The 13951-nt window shown below is 46.2% G+C and overlaps 1 protein-coding gene across 6 annotated transcripts in view; it reads left to right on the forward strand.

Annotated features, from left to right (window-relative positions):
* Positions 1–13951, forward strand: part of LOC147439831 (serine/threonine-protein kinase SRK2A-like) — a 63593-nt gene that overhangs the window by 43130 nt on the left and 6512 nt on the right. For 5 of the 6 annotated variants that reach the window (XR_015184648.1, XM_086485575.1, XM_086485573.1 and 2 more), the window contains one exon: positions 9894–9971. The exons of the other annotated variant lie outside the window; for it this stretch is intronic. Coding sequence is in view for 4 of the 5 variants with exons in the window: in XM_086485575.1 (XP_086341701.1) it covers positions 9894–9971 (78 nt within the window). In the remaining variant the exon portion in view is untranslated. The remainder of the gene's footprint in view (positions 1–9893; positions 9972–13951) is intronic. 6 annotated transcript variants of the gene reach the window in all.

Genomic DNA, 13951 nt, shown 5'->3' on the forward strand with positions numbered 1-13951 from the left:
GGATTAGGTGGGCCCCAGTTTCAGTGTCAGAGGGGCCGATTGCGACAGGAGCTTTAGTGATGCCTTGTGGGAGGAGAGAATGACCTTCTTATGCTACAGGAGCATCATCTGTGTGAGAGCCGTATTAGACATTGTGGTCAGCTTTTGCATGGACGATATGAGACTTTTTGGTCAGCTGCATTTGGACCTAGTGGCATCCAGGGAGGAGTATGCATGACTATTCTGGACTCTTGGCAGCAGGCGACGACTCTTGGCAGCAGGCCATTGTGTATAGAGGTATTATTGTGCCTGGCAGGGCTCAGTGGATTACTATGCAGGTTCAGGGGTGCCTCTTGGGTCTCCTGAACATCTATGCGCCCAATGTGGCGAGTGCATGTGCAGAGTTTTGGTCTCACATTGTAGAGTCTCTGCCGCAGACAGAGCAATGGTGCATTGGGGGTGATTTCAACATGTTGGAGGACCCTCTGACAGGATTGGAGGTAGCCACACTACAGTGCATGGAGTTGAGTTGGCAGATTGGGAGAGGTTATATATGACTCTGCGGGTTTGAGATGTGTGGCAGCATTCTAGGTTTGTGAGGCCCTAGACAGCGTGGCCTTCTCTCGCTCGGACCGCAGAGTGGGAGGAGTGAATCTATCTCGGATAGATGGCTTCTACACTAGCGACCACTTTTGTGATTTGGGTGGGACAATTTGCATTCTAGCCGGAACTTCTTTTTCGGACCATGCACCAGTGATTCTCAGAGAGGGTCTTGCTGGACTCTGCTCTCAGAGAGTAATTGGAGGCTCTTTGGACAGAGGGCTTAGACATGCAGGACTCTCTTGCTGACAGAGTGGCCTCTGGACTTGCTCAGCTTAGCCGGTTATTTCTCCAGGAGTCTACAGCCCGCCTGGTTGTAGCCAGAGAGGAGCAGCAACATTTCCGACGAGGCGTCGCTTCCTTGTAGAGGATGCCAGAGCAGCATGTAGACAGTCCCTGGTTGGAGGAGCAGTTGTAGCAGGCTCGCCAGGAGCTTGCCAGCACAGAGTGCTACTGATTTTTACCGTGACCTTCTGTCTGCAAAGTCTCAATCAGAGCGTCAGGATGCATGCAGAGAGAAGGTGTGGGCACAGATGCCTTGTCTTGTGACTGAGGAGATGCGCCAGAGGCTTGAGCTGCCTCTTCAGCTAGAGGAGCTACACGCGGCCCTTAGAGCACTTCCCCGTGGTAGCTGTCCAGGTGAGGATGGTTCTGTACACAGGAGAGATGCCTGACAGCATGAGTGAGGGCCTGATTTACCTTATTCCCAAGGAGGGTGGCTCCTTGGATGAGATTCGACAGTGGTGGCCCATCACCATCCTCAACTCATCCTACAAAATTCTTGCCAAGGTTCTGAGTTTGAGGATACAGTCACTTCTGGAGAGGATTATACATGGGACACAGACAGGTTTTGTCAAGGAGCGTAGTATCCTTGACAACATCTTTACTTTTTGGGAGGCTTCTTCCCTCGTGCGTCTCTGTGGTGACGATCTGGTGATACTTCTTCTCGATTTTGAGAAGGCCTACTTTCTAGAGGGCACTCTTCGCAGGATGGACTTCTAAGATGCTTGGATCAGAGGTGTGTCAGCTCTTTACAGAGAGGCACACAGTCAGGTACTTTTGTCAGGAGGTAGAGGTGATCGTTTCATGCTCACATGTTCGGTCAGACAGGGCTGTCCTCTTGCCCCCTTTCTCTTTCTGTTCAATGTTGAGGCGATGAGCATGTTTTTGGTTTCACAGCAGGTTGGTCTACATGGCTTAGCGCTCTCTATTTGGGGAGATGAGCTACTGGATGCTGAGTTTGCTGACGACTCAGCCTTGTACTTGGATGGCCAGGAGGCCAACCTTCACAAGTGTGAGCAGGCTCTTGAGACCTTTTGTTGTGCATCAGGCGCATTGATCAACTGGAGAAAGACAGTGGCTTTCTTGGTTGGTAGTGCTCCTACGCCTGATTGGCTGCCAGGGGAGGATTTCAGATGGATTCCCCTAGGGACTGCAATTCGATACTTGGGCTGTCAGGTTGGCTTGGACTTGTCTCCTGAGCAGCAGATTGCTCCCCTCCTTTTGTCCATCAGGAGGAAGTTGTTACATTGGAGCTTTGCACGACTTTCTCTGGCAGGCAGAGTTGTAGTGGCCAACCAGGTGTTGTTGGCTACCATGTGGTACATCACTTCTTGTTGGATCTTTTCGAGTTCCTGCATCAGCCAGGTAGAGAGGATGATCAGGACTTCCTTTGGTCAGGGTTTGACACTCAGATAGCCCGGGCCAAAGTGGCATGGCAGGTCATCATTCTTCCTTGTTCTTAGGGAGGGTTGGGGATCATAGACCCAACACAGCAGAGCAAAGCCCTTCTAGGGAAGTTTGTCGTCAGAGGACTTCTTCCAGGGGAGGAGCCCTGAAGGAGTTTTTGCTTCAGCGGCTTCGTGCTAGAGTGTCTTAGGCTGGAGGCCCCTGGCGACCTTCGACCAGATGGATTTTCACAGAGATGCGCAGAGCTGGCCTAAGCAGGAGACTGGAGGACCGCTTCGCTGTGAGTCTGCTCCGCTCCTGGGAGCAGCTGCGGAGAGGCCTGGAGCACGGAGGAGCGCATGAGACAACCCCTTGTTTGGAACCTCATGGTTAGCACTCAGAGAGGCCACTTGGTTGGTAGTAGGCCTCATGTTTCTTGGGGTCCCATGGCAGAGGGTGCATCACGCACTTTAGGTGACTAACTACAGTTCTCAGGCTTGTTGGAGGAGCTTCAGGGCATGAGAAGGGTGCAGAGCATGTGTCAAGACATCACAGAGGCAGTACCAGCTGAGTGGCTCACACCTCTCGAGTCAGCAGCGCCCAGATGGATGGGGGCCTTCACTCGGCTGGAGGTTCTCATCGCAGTTCGGGCTTGCTCAGAGACTATACCCTCCCTGTTTTTCGAGCTTCAAGGTGAGGGACGCTTACACCGAGTTTCAGTAAAGGCCCCATAGCTGGCAGAGTGCTGTTTTCAGAGGATCCGAGTTGTGGGCATCTGCGGGAGGACTTGTGTCATAGATCCTGACCCAGCAGCTCTTGAGACTGGCCACTGGAGGCTGTGGGCTTGGGAGAGCTATCCACTGGCACGAGTGCAGTGGGATCTTGGAGAGTGGTTTTGGAGGGACCCTTTCTCCTCATCAGACCATCCAGGTGTCCCTTTCTTTCAGTACACTATTCGAGTGGGACGTCACATATTGGTAGCATAGAGAGAGGTTCGTCCTGCTGCAACACTTCATTGGCAGGAGGAGGGTCACACAGTTGAGTTCTTGTCAGCTTTTTGGGAGAGGTTGTGGGACTCCAAACAGCCGAGGCGAGTCACTTTGTTCCAGTGGCTGGTTGCACTCGAGCTACAGCAGTTGGGAGATGGCTAGTACATAGTGGTCTCTCGACAGCATGCGCAGCTTGTGACCATCTTGTGGAGAGTCAGCGCCACTGTCTTTGGGATTGTCCTTTGGCACAATAGGTTTGGCTTCATGTTCTTCGACTGATGCCAGCTCTTTCCACAGCACGGCAGTACACTTGGGGGGCAGCTGCTTAGTCCACTCTCACGGGCCTGGCACTTCAGTTTGAGCTTTCCTCCACCAGCGCGCTAGGGATAGTAGGTCCGTGTTTTTAAGAAATTCGTAGTAGCTCTTCGTCTAGGTGTATCTAGCTGTGTCAATTTCTTGTCCCAAGGAGGTTCTTGCAATAGGATTGAACCCTAGGCACTGTAGGTTCTCAAACTATAGATTTTTGTGAGATTGCCCAAATTCCTCTTCTAAAAGTCAAAGCTGGTATTTCCCCTTAATCTCGTGGAAGCTTTGTTGTGGCAAATGTTGTAATCCTCTGATCCAAAATTCTGCTCAGAGAGCTAACAACATGGTGGACTATTAGAGAGCCCCACCCGACCACACCCATCGAGGACCCATAGGTAATGGCATGATTATGCAAAAAGGTTGTATGAGGTCCTACGCACTCAAGCCATGTGTCACAAAATGATGACATGGCAACCATGCCTGGACACACACACACACACACACACGCAGTGACCCTGCGGTAGAAATGCCATGTGGCAGCAATATCGACACCCGCAGAACGCGCTAGCAGGCTGACGTGGCAAACTGTACGGAATCCCACTTTTTGCGCTGGCTGATGATGTGGCAACCTGTACGGATTTCCACAATTTGCGCTGGTGCTTTTATGGCAGCTTTTGGAGCTAGTTGCTTTTGGGAACCAGTTTGCTTTTGAGTTTGGGGCTCTGCTTTTGGCATCCCTTGTAAGAATAAGAAGGGCCCAAAGGCCTCACTCTTTAGAGTATCTGTACGCAGAGTCTGAGAGCCGAGGACCCACGGGAGTTGTATTTTGATCAAGCATTAATGCAAAAAAAATACTGAAAGGGGTGCCAGTCTTTGGGGCCAATCTCTCTTCACACGGAACTACGCCGGGCAGTGTCGACCAAATTGAATTGTGATTTTAAAGTTGTGAAGTATTTTTTGTGAATCTCTCTCTTGTGTCGCGACAGATGACTTGGGGTGCCCAAGTTTGTTAAAGTGGTACCAGAGCATCAAGCGTGTGCTTTTCTCAAAGCATAACGGTCCTATCAAAGAACAGACAAGGCACTTAGGCACAACTTTGGGGATCTTCGTGTTCCGACCCCGGACTTATTAGGCACTCCCACCCTTACTTCATCGCGCATCGGGCACGCTCTTGTCTTCATCGCTCTGTCTTACAGCGCATAAAGGCATTAAGAATCTCAGATTACACATGGGTTCTCGTGAAGAATCTGATGGAGATAACACCTCTCAACGGGAAGGCAAAGAAAAGTTGAAATTTGGCACGGGAACTGAAGAAAAGAATGAAGATTTGGGCAAATGTTTTTTAGTAAAGTTTGCGAGAGCAGAATACAAGCGTCCACTGCAGGTTGACATGGGTTCTCGTGAAGAATCTGATGGAGATAACACCTCTCAACGGGAAGGCAAAGAAAAGTTGAAATTTGGCACGAGAACTGAAGAAAAGAATGAAGATTTGGGAAAATGTTTTTTGGTAAAGTTTGCGAGAGCAGAATATAAGCGTCCACTGCAGGTTGACATGGGTGTGAAAAGATTGATGAAGTACTCTAGAGACCCGAGATTTGTGAAACACCTGAAGATTACCCGATTGATGAGATTCACTCGAGATGGCGTGAGGCCATTGATTCCCCTCTCAGGACAAGACGAAAGCTGAAAGAACAGACGAGTGCAGAAAAGCGGAAGCTTTACTCGTAGGAAGACCTAGAACAGAACTATTGACCAGAAGATGAACCCGATACTGAAAAGGACACTAAAAGAGATACTGATGTACTGACAATCTGGTTGTTTGTGACAGATAACCAGAAATAGGAGCAAGGAACTCGCATCTGTATGTATTTGGAAGCATGGAGCTGGACATCCACTCTTTTGCAACGAGGTGAGCCATCTCCTTCCCTGTTTTGCAGGTGAAATCAAGGATGAGATAGTGAGATCGAGAGCGACAACAGCTCAGGAATGAATCGGATATTCTTTCGATTCGAGATAAGAATGATGAATTTGAATGAATGAAAGATGACAAATGTTGACGATTCTAGTGCGTCAAGATTCCCATATGAATGAGATGACTAGATGCTGTGGTGAGCGCATCAAGAGTTCCTGTGGGATGAGATGGCTACACAGGGATCTAGGTGCATCAAAACTTCTGGGCGGATGAGATGACCAGATGATTGAAACAAAGTGTTTACTAAGTGTGTGAATGAAGAACTTTGAATAGAAATTTCCGAAGATGATTTATGTATGAGATTAATCTTCTCTAGAAGAACTTGCTAGATGTGTGCAGATAACAGGTGAAATCGATGATAATGGATGACGAATTCGGAGCAATGACAGCTCCAGAATGAACCTAACAACGATAAGTATCATGAATTTTGAATGAAACTAATGGAAAAACCTGCTATTTGTGAATAGATAAGAATGAGATGATGATGATTTTGGAGCAGTGACAATTATCGAATGAACCTGATAACGAATCATGAATATTGAATCACGACTCATTCAATAGAACTGTCGTGAGTGCATCAAGAGTTCCTTCGGGATGAGATGGCCACACAGCTAGAACTGAATGATTGGACCACTCTATTCAGTATGGACTTAGTGATGGATTGGGATCCCCGGAAATGATTACTCGCACACGGCAGTGCTTGAGGCGAATGATTACTCGTACACGTCAGTGCTTGAGGCGAATGATGACTCCCACACAATAGTGCTTGAGTGGAAAATCTCTATAGACATGATCGCAATAAGGATTAGTTAATTCAACATCACTGAGGTCCGGGATGGATCTAGATGCGATCACTAAATACGTTGTTGGAGTCATGGTCTGAGATTTGGAATGAATTTTTTTAATGATTGATTTGATCTCATGTGATGTGACGTGACTGTTGTCCTTGTACAAGTGTTGGATTTGTGTCGTCTAGTGCGTCGGTACTTAGAGTTAGTGTCTATTGAATTAGTTTATGGCTTATGTCTGATTTTGTAGGCGTAATCGAGGGCGATTACAATTCTTTCAAGAGGAGGGTATGTCACAAAATGATGACGTGGCAACCCTGCTTGGACACACACACACAGTGACCCTGCTGCAGAAATGCCACGTGCAGCACTACGGACACCCGCAAAACGCGTTGGCAGGCTGACGTGGCAAAGTGTACGGAATCCCACTTTTGCACTGGTTGATGATGTGGCAACCTGTACGGATTTCCACAATTTGCACTAGTGCTTTTATGGCAGCTCTTGGAGCTAGTTGCTTTTGGGAACCAATTTGCTTTTCAGTTTAATTGCTTTTGGGGCTCTGCTTATGGCATCCCTTGTAAGAATAAAAAGGGCTCAAAGGCCTCACTCTTCAGAGCATCTGGACGCAGAGTTTGAGAGCCGAGGATCCACGGGAGTTTTATTTTGATCAAGCATTAATATAAAAGAATTTACCGAAAGGGGCGCCAGTCTTTGGGGCCAATCTCTCTTGGCACGGAACTACACCGAGTAGTGTCAACCAAATTGAATTGTGATTTTAAAGTTGTGAAGTATTTTAAGTGATTCTCTCGTGTCGTGCCGGTTCCCGGCTTGGGGTGCCCAAGTCCTATGACACCATGATCTACCATCTCCACTCTCTTCACCATAGATATGGTAACCATGAGCCATATGCCGACTACGACACCGTAGATCTGCTAACCACACACGACTATTAGAGTGAGCACCTCGTTTACATAGCCCAATTGATTGCACAAATCTCCAATAGGGCTCTAGCGGAGGGTTTCCAGAGTAGACTAGACACACTATTGTGCCTATCCCTAAGTCGGGTGACACATTGGACCCAAGGAATTATAGGACCATCATGATTGGCCACACCATGGCCAAACTCTATGGAGCTGTTATGTCCCGCTTACAGGAGAGGAGATCTAGTCTATGACACGGTTGGGATCGGTGCCCAGTGTCTGAGCGAACTTTAAAAAAAAAGGTATGAAACCTACAGATTAATAAAACTCGTGAAAACTTTGCAGAAAGCTCAGCTCTTAGGTCCTTGCTCCTCTCCCGACGCTCCTCTCCCATCTGCTTGCGCTCACGCGCCTTTGCCGTCACTTGCCCGCCTCCGGATGCACACGCCGACGCGCATAGCTTCCCAGAGCTCAACTTTCCGCGAGGGAAAAGTGCAAAAAGACGTGTTTTTGCGTGAAAAAATTCCAACTTTCCTCCGAGTTCATGATAGACTCCTCCAGCTTTGGTGCACAACGCAAAGACGTCTGAGATAACACTCACATTCCATTCAAGCATGCTCTATACACATGGATTACTAGCACTTTCCAGAGCCTCGATCAATACATATCTGCTCTAGAAAACGCAAATGTTCCGACAAACATTCGTTTGTGCTCTCTTGAAGGTGTTGTGCAAGGGTTTAATGCCTGTGTCGTCTCTCTTGAAAATACCGCTCAGTTGATGACTGTGCGCGTTTTTGAGAACGACACCCATCTCTAGCAATTGAAGATGCAGAGTGCTGCTTTTGGGCGCTCACAAGGTGGTCCTATTGCTACATTTTGTACAAGACTACCAATTTCTCAGGGGAAGAGAAAGAGGTACGGAATTAACGGTAAATAATTGGCTTCATGAATGGACCACATATTTTGATCTCCTTGAAGAGCATGACGAATGGAGGATTCAGACAATTCCTCTTTATCTGCGCAGTAAGGCGCTTACCTAGATATGACTGAGAAGCCTACGACATGGGTTGATTTTTGCATCAAATTCAAGAAGGATTTTGCAAAGATGGACCCTTTGAAAACTTATGCAAAGCTGCAAAGTCCTTAGATGAAAACTCTATCTTCTCATAAGTATACAACAATTTTCAAAGAAGCACTTACCTTCTGTAAGGTAGACTCTACGCATGTTGTGTACATGTATCCACTGGGTTTGCATGAGGACTATTGTTGGGCCTTGATGAAAAATAAACCCCCGACTCACGTGACGGATGTTGTGCAGAAGTTATGAGAAGAAAGGAATTATGATCACCAATCCGGTGAGGTCACTTTGAGGAAGCAGCCTCGATTCCAACAAAAGTCCAAATTGCCGTTGAGACCTTCTCTCGACACCATCTCACGTGGTGCCCAAGAGAAGAAAAAAGCCAGGAATGCAGCCATTATTGATGCAATGAAGAAGGGAGCTTGCTTTGGTTGTGGCGAGACGGGCATCCAAATAAAGATTTCCCCAAGAAAAAGTCCAAGAAACTGCAGGGACACCCTTCGATTCAAGTTCATGAGATCTCAGGTGTCACAAACAAATGACGTGGCATGATAACCCGGGCGGGCTATTTGGTCAGAGGACCCGGAAATCACACTGACTGCTGACGTGGAAAACCGCAAGGAGTCCTGGATTGACGTAGCAGTAGTACGGATTTCCGCATTACGCGCTGACATGCTGACGTGGCTACTGTACGGAATTCCGCAAATTGCGCTGCTTGCTTTTTATGACAGATTTTTGACCAGATGTTTGTGGGACTACTTGCTTTTGAGTTTAGAAGCTTTTGGGGCATCCTTTGTAAGCATAAATAGACCCAAAGGGCCTCACTCTTCAGGGCATCTAGACCAGAGTCTCAGAGCAGAGGACCCCTTGGGTGTTGTACTTTGCTCAAGCATTAATATAAAAACAAATACCGAAAGGGGCGCCAGCTTTTGGGGCCAATACCTCTGGGCACGGAACTACACCGGGTTGCGTCGACTCAATTATTAAAGTGTGATAAAGTTGTGAAGTATTTGAAAGTGATTCTCTCGTGTGTTGTGTCAGATTTCCAACTTGGGGTGCCCAAGTCTGTGACAGTGGTATTAGAGCATTAGGCGTGTGCTTTTCTCAAAGCATACCGGTCCTATCAAAGAGCAGACAGGGTACTTGGACACTTTGGAAATTGATATTGAAGAATCTTCGTATCCCAACCCTGGACTTATTAGTCACTTCCACCCTTACTTCATCGCGCATTGGGCGCGCTCCTGTCTTCATCGGTCTGTCTTATACGGCATAAGCCATAAAGAATCCCAGATTACACATGGGTTCTCGTGGAGAATCTGACAGAGATAATATCTCTCGCTGGGCAGACAAAGAAAAATTAAAATCCGACGCGGGAATTGAAGAACAGAATTTTGCCAGAAGACATTTAAAAATCTCTTCAATGGTTGAGAATTTGAATATGTGACAGAAGGAAAATTTGATCCTCTCAACAAGCTCTATATATTGACGCGAACAAATCTTATATCTAAAACCTTTGGAAAACTAGGGTTTTTGTAGAAAATTTTGGTATGTGTGGATTTAATATTTTGGGAAACTCTTGTTATATGTGTGCAGATAACTACTAGGAGCGAGGAACATGCATATGAAAGCATTTGGAAGCTTGGAGCTAGACATCGACTCTTTTGCAGCGAGGTGAACCATTTGCTTGAAATTTTACTTGTTTTGCAAGTGAAATCGAGAATGACATGGCAAGGAAATTGGCATCTGAAAGCAATCGGGAGCAACGGTAGCTCAAGAATGAATCCGTCAATTCAAAATAAGAATGATGAATTTTGTTTTGAAATTTGAATGAATGGATGATGATGCATGAGGAATGCTAAATGATGATAAATGATTGTAGTGCATCGAGATTTTCATATGAATGAGATGACTGGATACTGTGGTAAGCGCATCAAGAGTTCTTGCGGGATGAGATGGCTACACAGGGATCTAGGTGCATCAAGACTTCTGGATGGGTGAGATGATTAGATGATTGAAGCAGTGTTCAGTATGAACTAAGTGTGTGGTTTGTGAACTGCATGGAAATTCCCCAAGATGAATTTGATTTTATGAAATTAATGTTTTCTGGAAGAACTTGCTAGTTGTATGCTGATAATAGGTGAAAATTGAGAATGAGATTATGAATTCAGAGCAATGATAGCTCCAGAATGAACCTGACAACGATAAGAATCATGAATTTTGAATCATAATGAATGATTGAATGGAATTGTCGTGAGCGCATCAAGAGTTCCTGCGGGATGAGATGGCCATGCAGCTAGAATTGAATGATTGAACCACTCTGTTCAGTATGAACTTAGTGTGTGATTGATGGATTGGGATCCCTGAAAATGATTACTCGCACATGACAGTGCTTGAATGCAACTGGAATGATTGACCAAATGATTGCATCATTTTGGTCTCGAGAAATCTATGGACATGATGGATTAGTTAATCCGACTGTAACAGACTTGGACACTCCAAGTCAAGAATCGATCGCGACAGCACCAAATAACCACTTCAAAACAGTTCACAGCTCACAATAGATTTACACTGGCCCAACGGAGTTCCGTGCCTAGAGATATTGGCCCCAAAGACTGGCGCCCCTTTCGGTATTTCCTTTTGTATTAATCTGAGTTCAGTACAAGAGTGGTTGGGTCTCACTCTCAGACTCTGCGTCCAAATTCTCTACAGAGTGGGAGCCCAAACCACTTATTTATTTGTTTACAAGGGATGCCAAAAGCAAAGCCCCAAAAGCTTAAAAGCTTGTCCAAAAATAAAGCAGAGAACATTCTCTCACGAGCTTCCAAAAATAAAGCAAAGAAGCTCTCTCTCTCTCTCTCTCTCTCTCTCTCTCTCTCTCTCTCTCTCTCTCTCTCTCTGAAATTGCATAGAAAAAGCAAAAATGCCGCTGGTCCGCCTCCGCAATTTCCGCCGCGTTTTGCGGGCTGCCACGTCAGCAAACGTACGGAAATCTGCCACGTCAATAATCGTACGGAAATCTGCCACGTCAGCAATCAACAGAGTTAGGGTTAGGTTAGGGCAGAATTAGGGTTTCAAATTTTTAGGGTTAGGGTTTCTGCTCTCGGGCGGCCACGTCATCACTTTGTGACATACCCCCCTCTTGAAAGCATTGTAATCGCCTTCGATTACGCCTGCAAAACAAACAGAGGCCATAAACCGTCTTAGCAGACACTGACTGTTAGTACCTACGCACTAGGAACACACATCTAGCACATGTACCAATCGACAGTCACATCACATGACATCATAGGACATCACTCGAGATCACAGGACATCACATGACATTCAACATTCATTCGGATCTTAGACCATGATTTATCGGCAATGTAGCTAGCAATTGCATCGATGTTCGATTGACTAACCCTTATTGCAACCATGTCTATTCGAGATCAAGTAGACCAAAATGTTGCAGTCATTTCGTCTATCTGTTCCTGCACTTAAAAAGAAGTCAAGAACAAATCAGTATCATATTCAGGAATTCCATTTCATAAAGTCATCCGGCAGAATACTGTCAGCTCTCAGTATCCCTGAAGCTCAAAGAGACATCAATGACTCTAGTATCAAAATCGAGGCATCTGTTGACGAAGGAGCGAGTAACTCCCCTCTTGTGCATCCCACTGCACTATATCTCCGGCCAAGCTGAATTCTGGGTTCCATTTGGAGTAGACTATGCTAAACCAAAAGGCTCGAGGTAAAGTTTCACAGTCTGAGGAGTATCTGCTAGGTCCTCATCCCTTGTGTTCTCGGGAGATCAAAAATGAAATCCATTGCAATACTTTCCCAGGGGCGGGTGGGTATGGGTAAAGGCTGTAACAATCCCTGTGCTTTATGCCTGTCAAACTTGACCTTCTAGCATACCGAGCAACTGCGCACAAACTCTTCCACATTCTTCTTGTGTCTCGGCCAAAAGGAGTATCTCTCTACCCCTTTCATGGTGGTAGCGATGCCACTGACCCGTAAAAGGTGGACAGTGGCATTCAGTCATAACCTTTTTCCTCAACGGCTGTGTAACGCACAACATGATTTTTCTCATCAAGTAGCCATCCCGAATGGAATATCCCGCTACTGTGTCCCCATCTCGTATCCGTGTGAAAACGTCCGCAAAATCTGTATCTGTGGTATACTGGTCGACCATATCCTCGAAGCTCCTATGATGTATTGCGGAAATAGCTAGAACCAACGGCTTCCGAGACAAAGCAATTGCCACCACATTCTTCTCTGCTTGAACATGGACAATCTGGAAGTGAAACCGTGACAAGATGTTCGCCCACCTCATCTGCTTTTCCAATAGCTGCTTCTGTGACAGGAAGTAGCGTAAACTCTGATGGTCTGTGAAGACAGTAAAATCCGCTCCGAGTAGGTAATGTCGCCACTAAGTAAGAGCCTATGACCACAAGCATCACAATATACTTCAAATGACTTCTACAAGTCCGGCAAAGTCAAAACTAGTCCCGCTAGTCAATTTCTCTTTCAATGTCTAAAAGGTAGTCACCTCTGTGGGTCCCCACGAGAAAGGGACTCCTTTCTGTGTCAAGATATGCAAAGGGGAAGCAACCTCTGCAAACTTTCGAATGAACCGCCTGTAGTACGAACACAGTCCCAAGAAGCTTCTAACTTCATGGACAGTCCTCAAGTCGGGCCAATCCCGGATAGTCTCTATCTTGGCCGGATCCATTTGCACTGCTGCTGCTGAGACAATGTGTCCCAGAAAGTGCATCTCTGGTAGGAAAAATTCACTTTTCTTTGCATTAATCACTAACTTGTGATCTCGTAATGCGTGAAAGACCTGAAGAAAATGATCTCTATGTTCTGCCTCATTCTTGCAGAAAACAATGATATCGTCAAAGAAAGTGCCAACAAATAGCCTATACTCTCGAAAAATCCTGTCCATGATCCGGTTACATGTCGTAGGAGCATTAGTTAAGCCAAAGGGCATCACCAAAAACTCAAATAACCCAAAAGTCGTTCGAAAAGCTGTCTTGTAAACGTCTATCGGCGCGATTCTGATATGATGATATCCACTCTTCAAATCAATCCTGCTAAAGTACGAGGATCCCTGTAATCTGTCGAGTATATCATCGATCCTAGGAATCGGAAATCTGTTCTTGATGATGATTTTGTTGAGAGCTCTATAATCGATGCACATTCTCCAAGATCCGTCTTTCTTCAAAACCAACAATATTGGAGAGCAATACGGTGAAGTACTAGGCTGGACAAGACCCTTTTCCAAGGGGTCTTTCACTTGGTTCATAATCTCTTCATTCTGTGCTCGGCTCACACGGTAAGGTGGCCGGTTCGGTGGTGTGCTTCCAGGTATCAGATCAATGATATGATCTTCAGGACGAGCAGGTGGTAACTCGCCTGGTAGGCCCTCTGAGAAGCAATCGGTGTGAGAGTGGAGAAAATCTTGGCATTCTTTATCAAGTTTAGACATATTTGTCCTATCCTTATCACTCAATTCTTTCATAAAGATCGAGTAAACAAACAGACTGGATTTCATTAATTTCGAAATGGGTGAAGCCGATACAATAGGGACAAACTCGCCCTTCAGTTTAATGTCAAGTACAATAGTTCTGCCCTTCTCTGTAGTCAATGTCGCTTTCCTCGCTTGA

Source organism: Adiantum capillus-veneris, chromosome 16 (assembly GCF_014529385.1).
Source record: "Adiantum capillus-veneris isolate H3 chromosome 16, ASM1452938v2, whole genome shotgun sequence".
Taxonomy (NCBI): Eukaryota; Viridiplantae; Streptophyta; class Polypodiopsida; order Polypodiales; family Pteridaceae; genus Adiantum; species Adiantum capillus-veneris.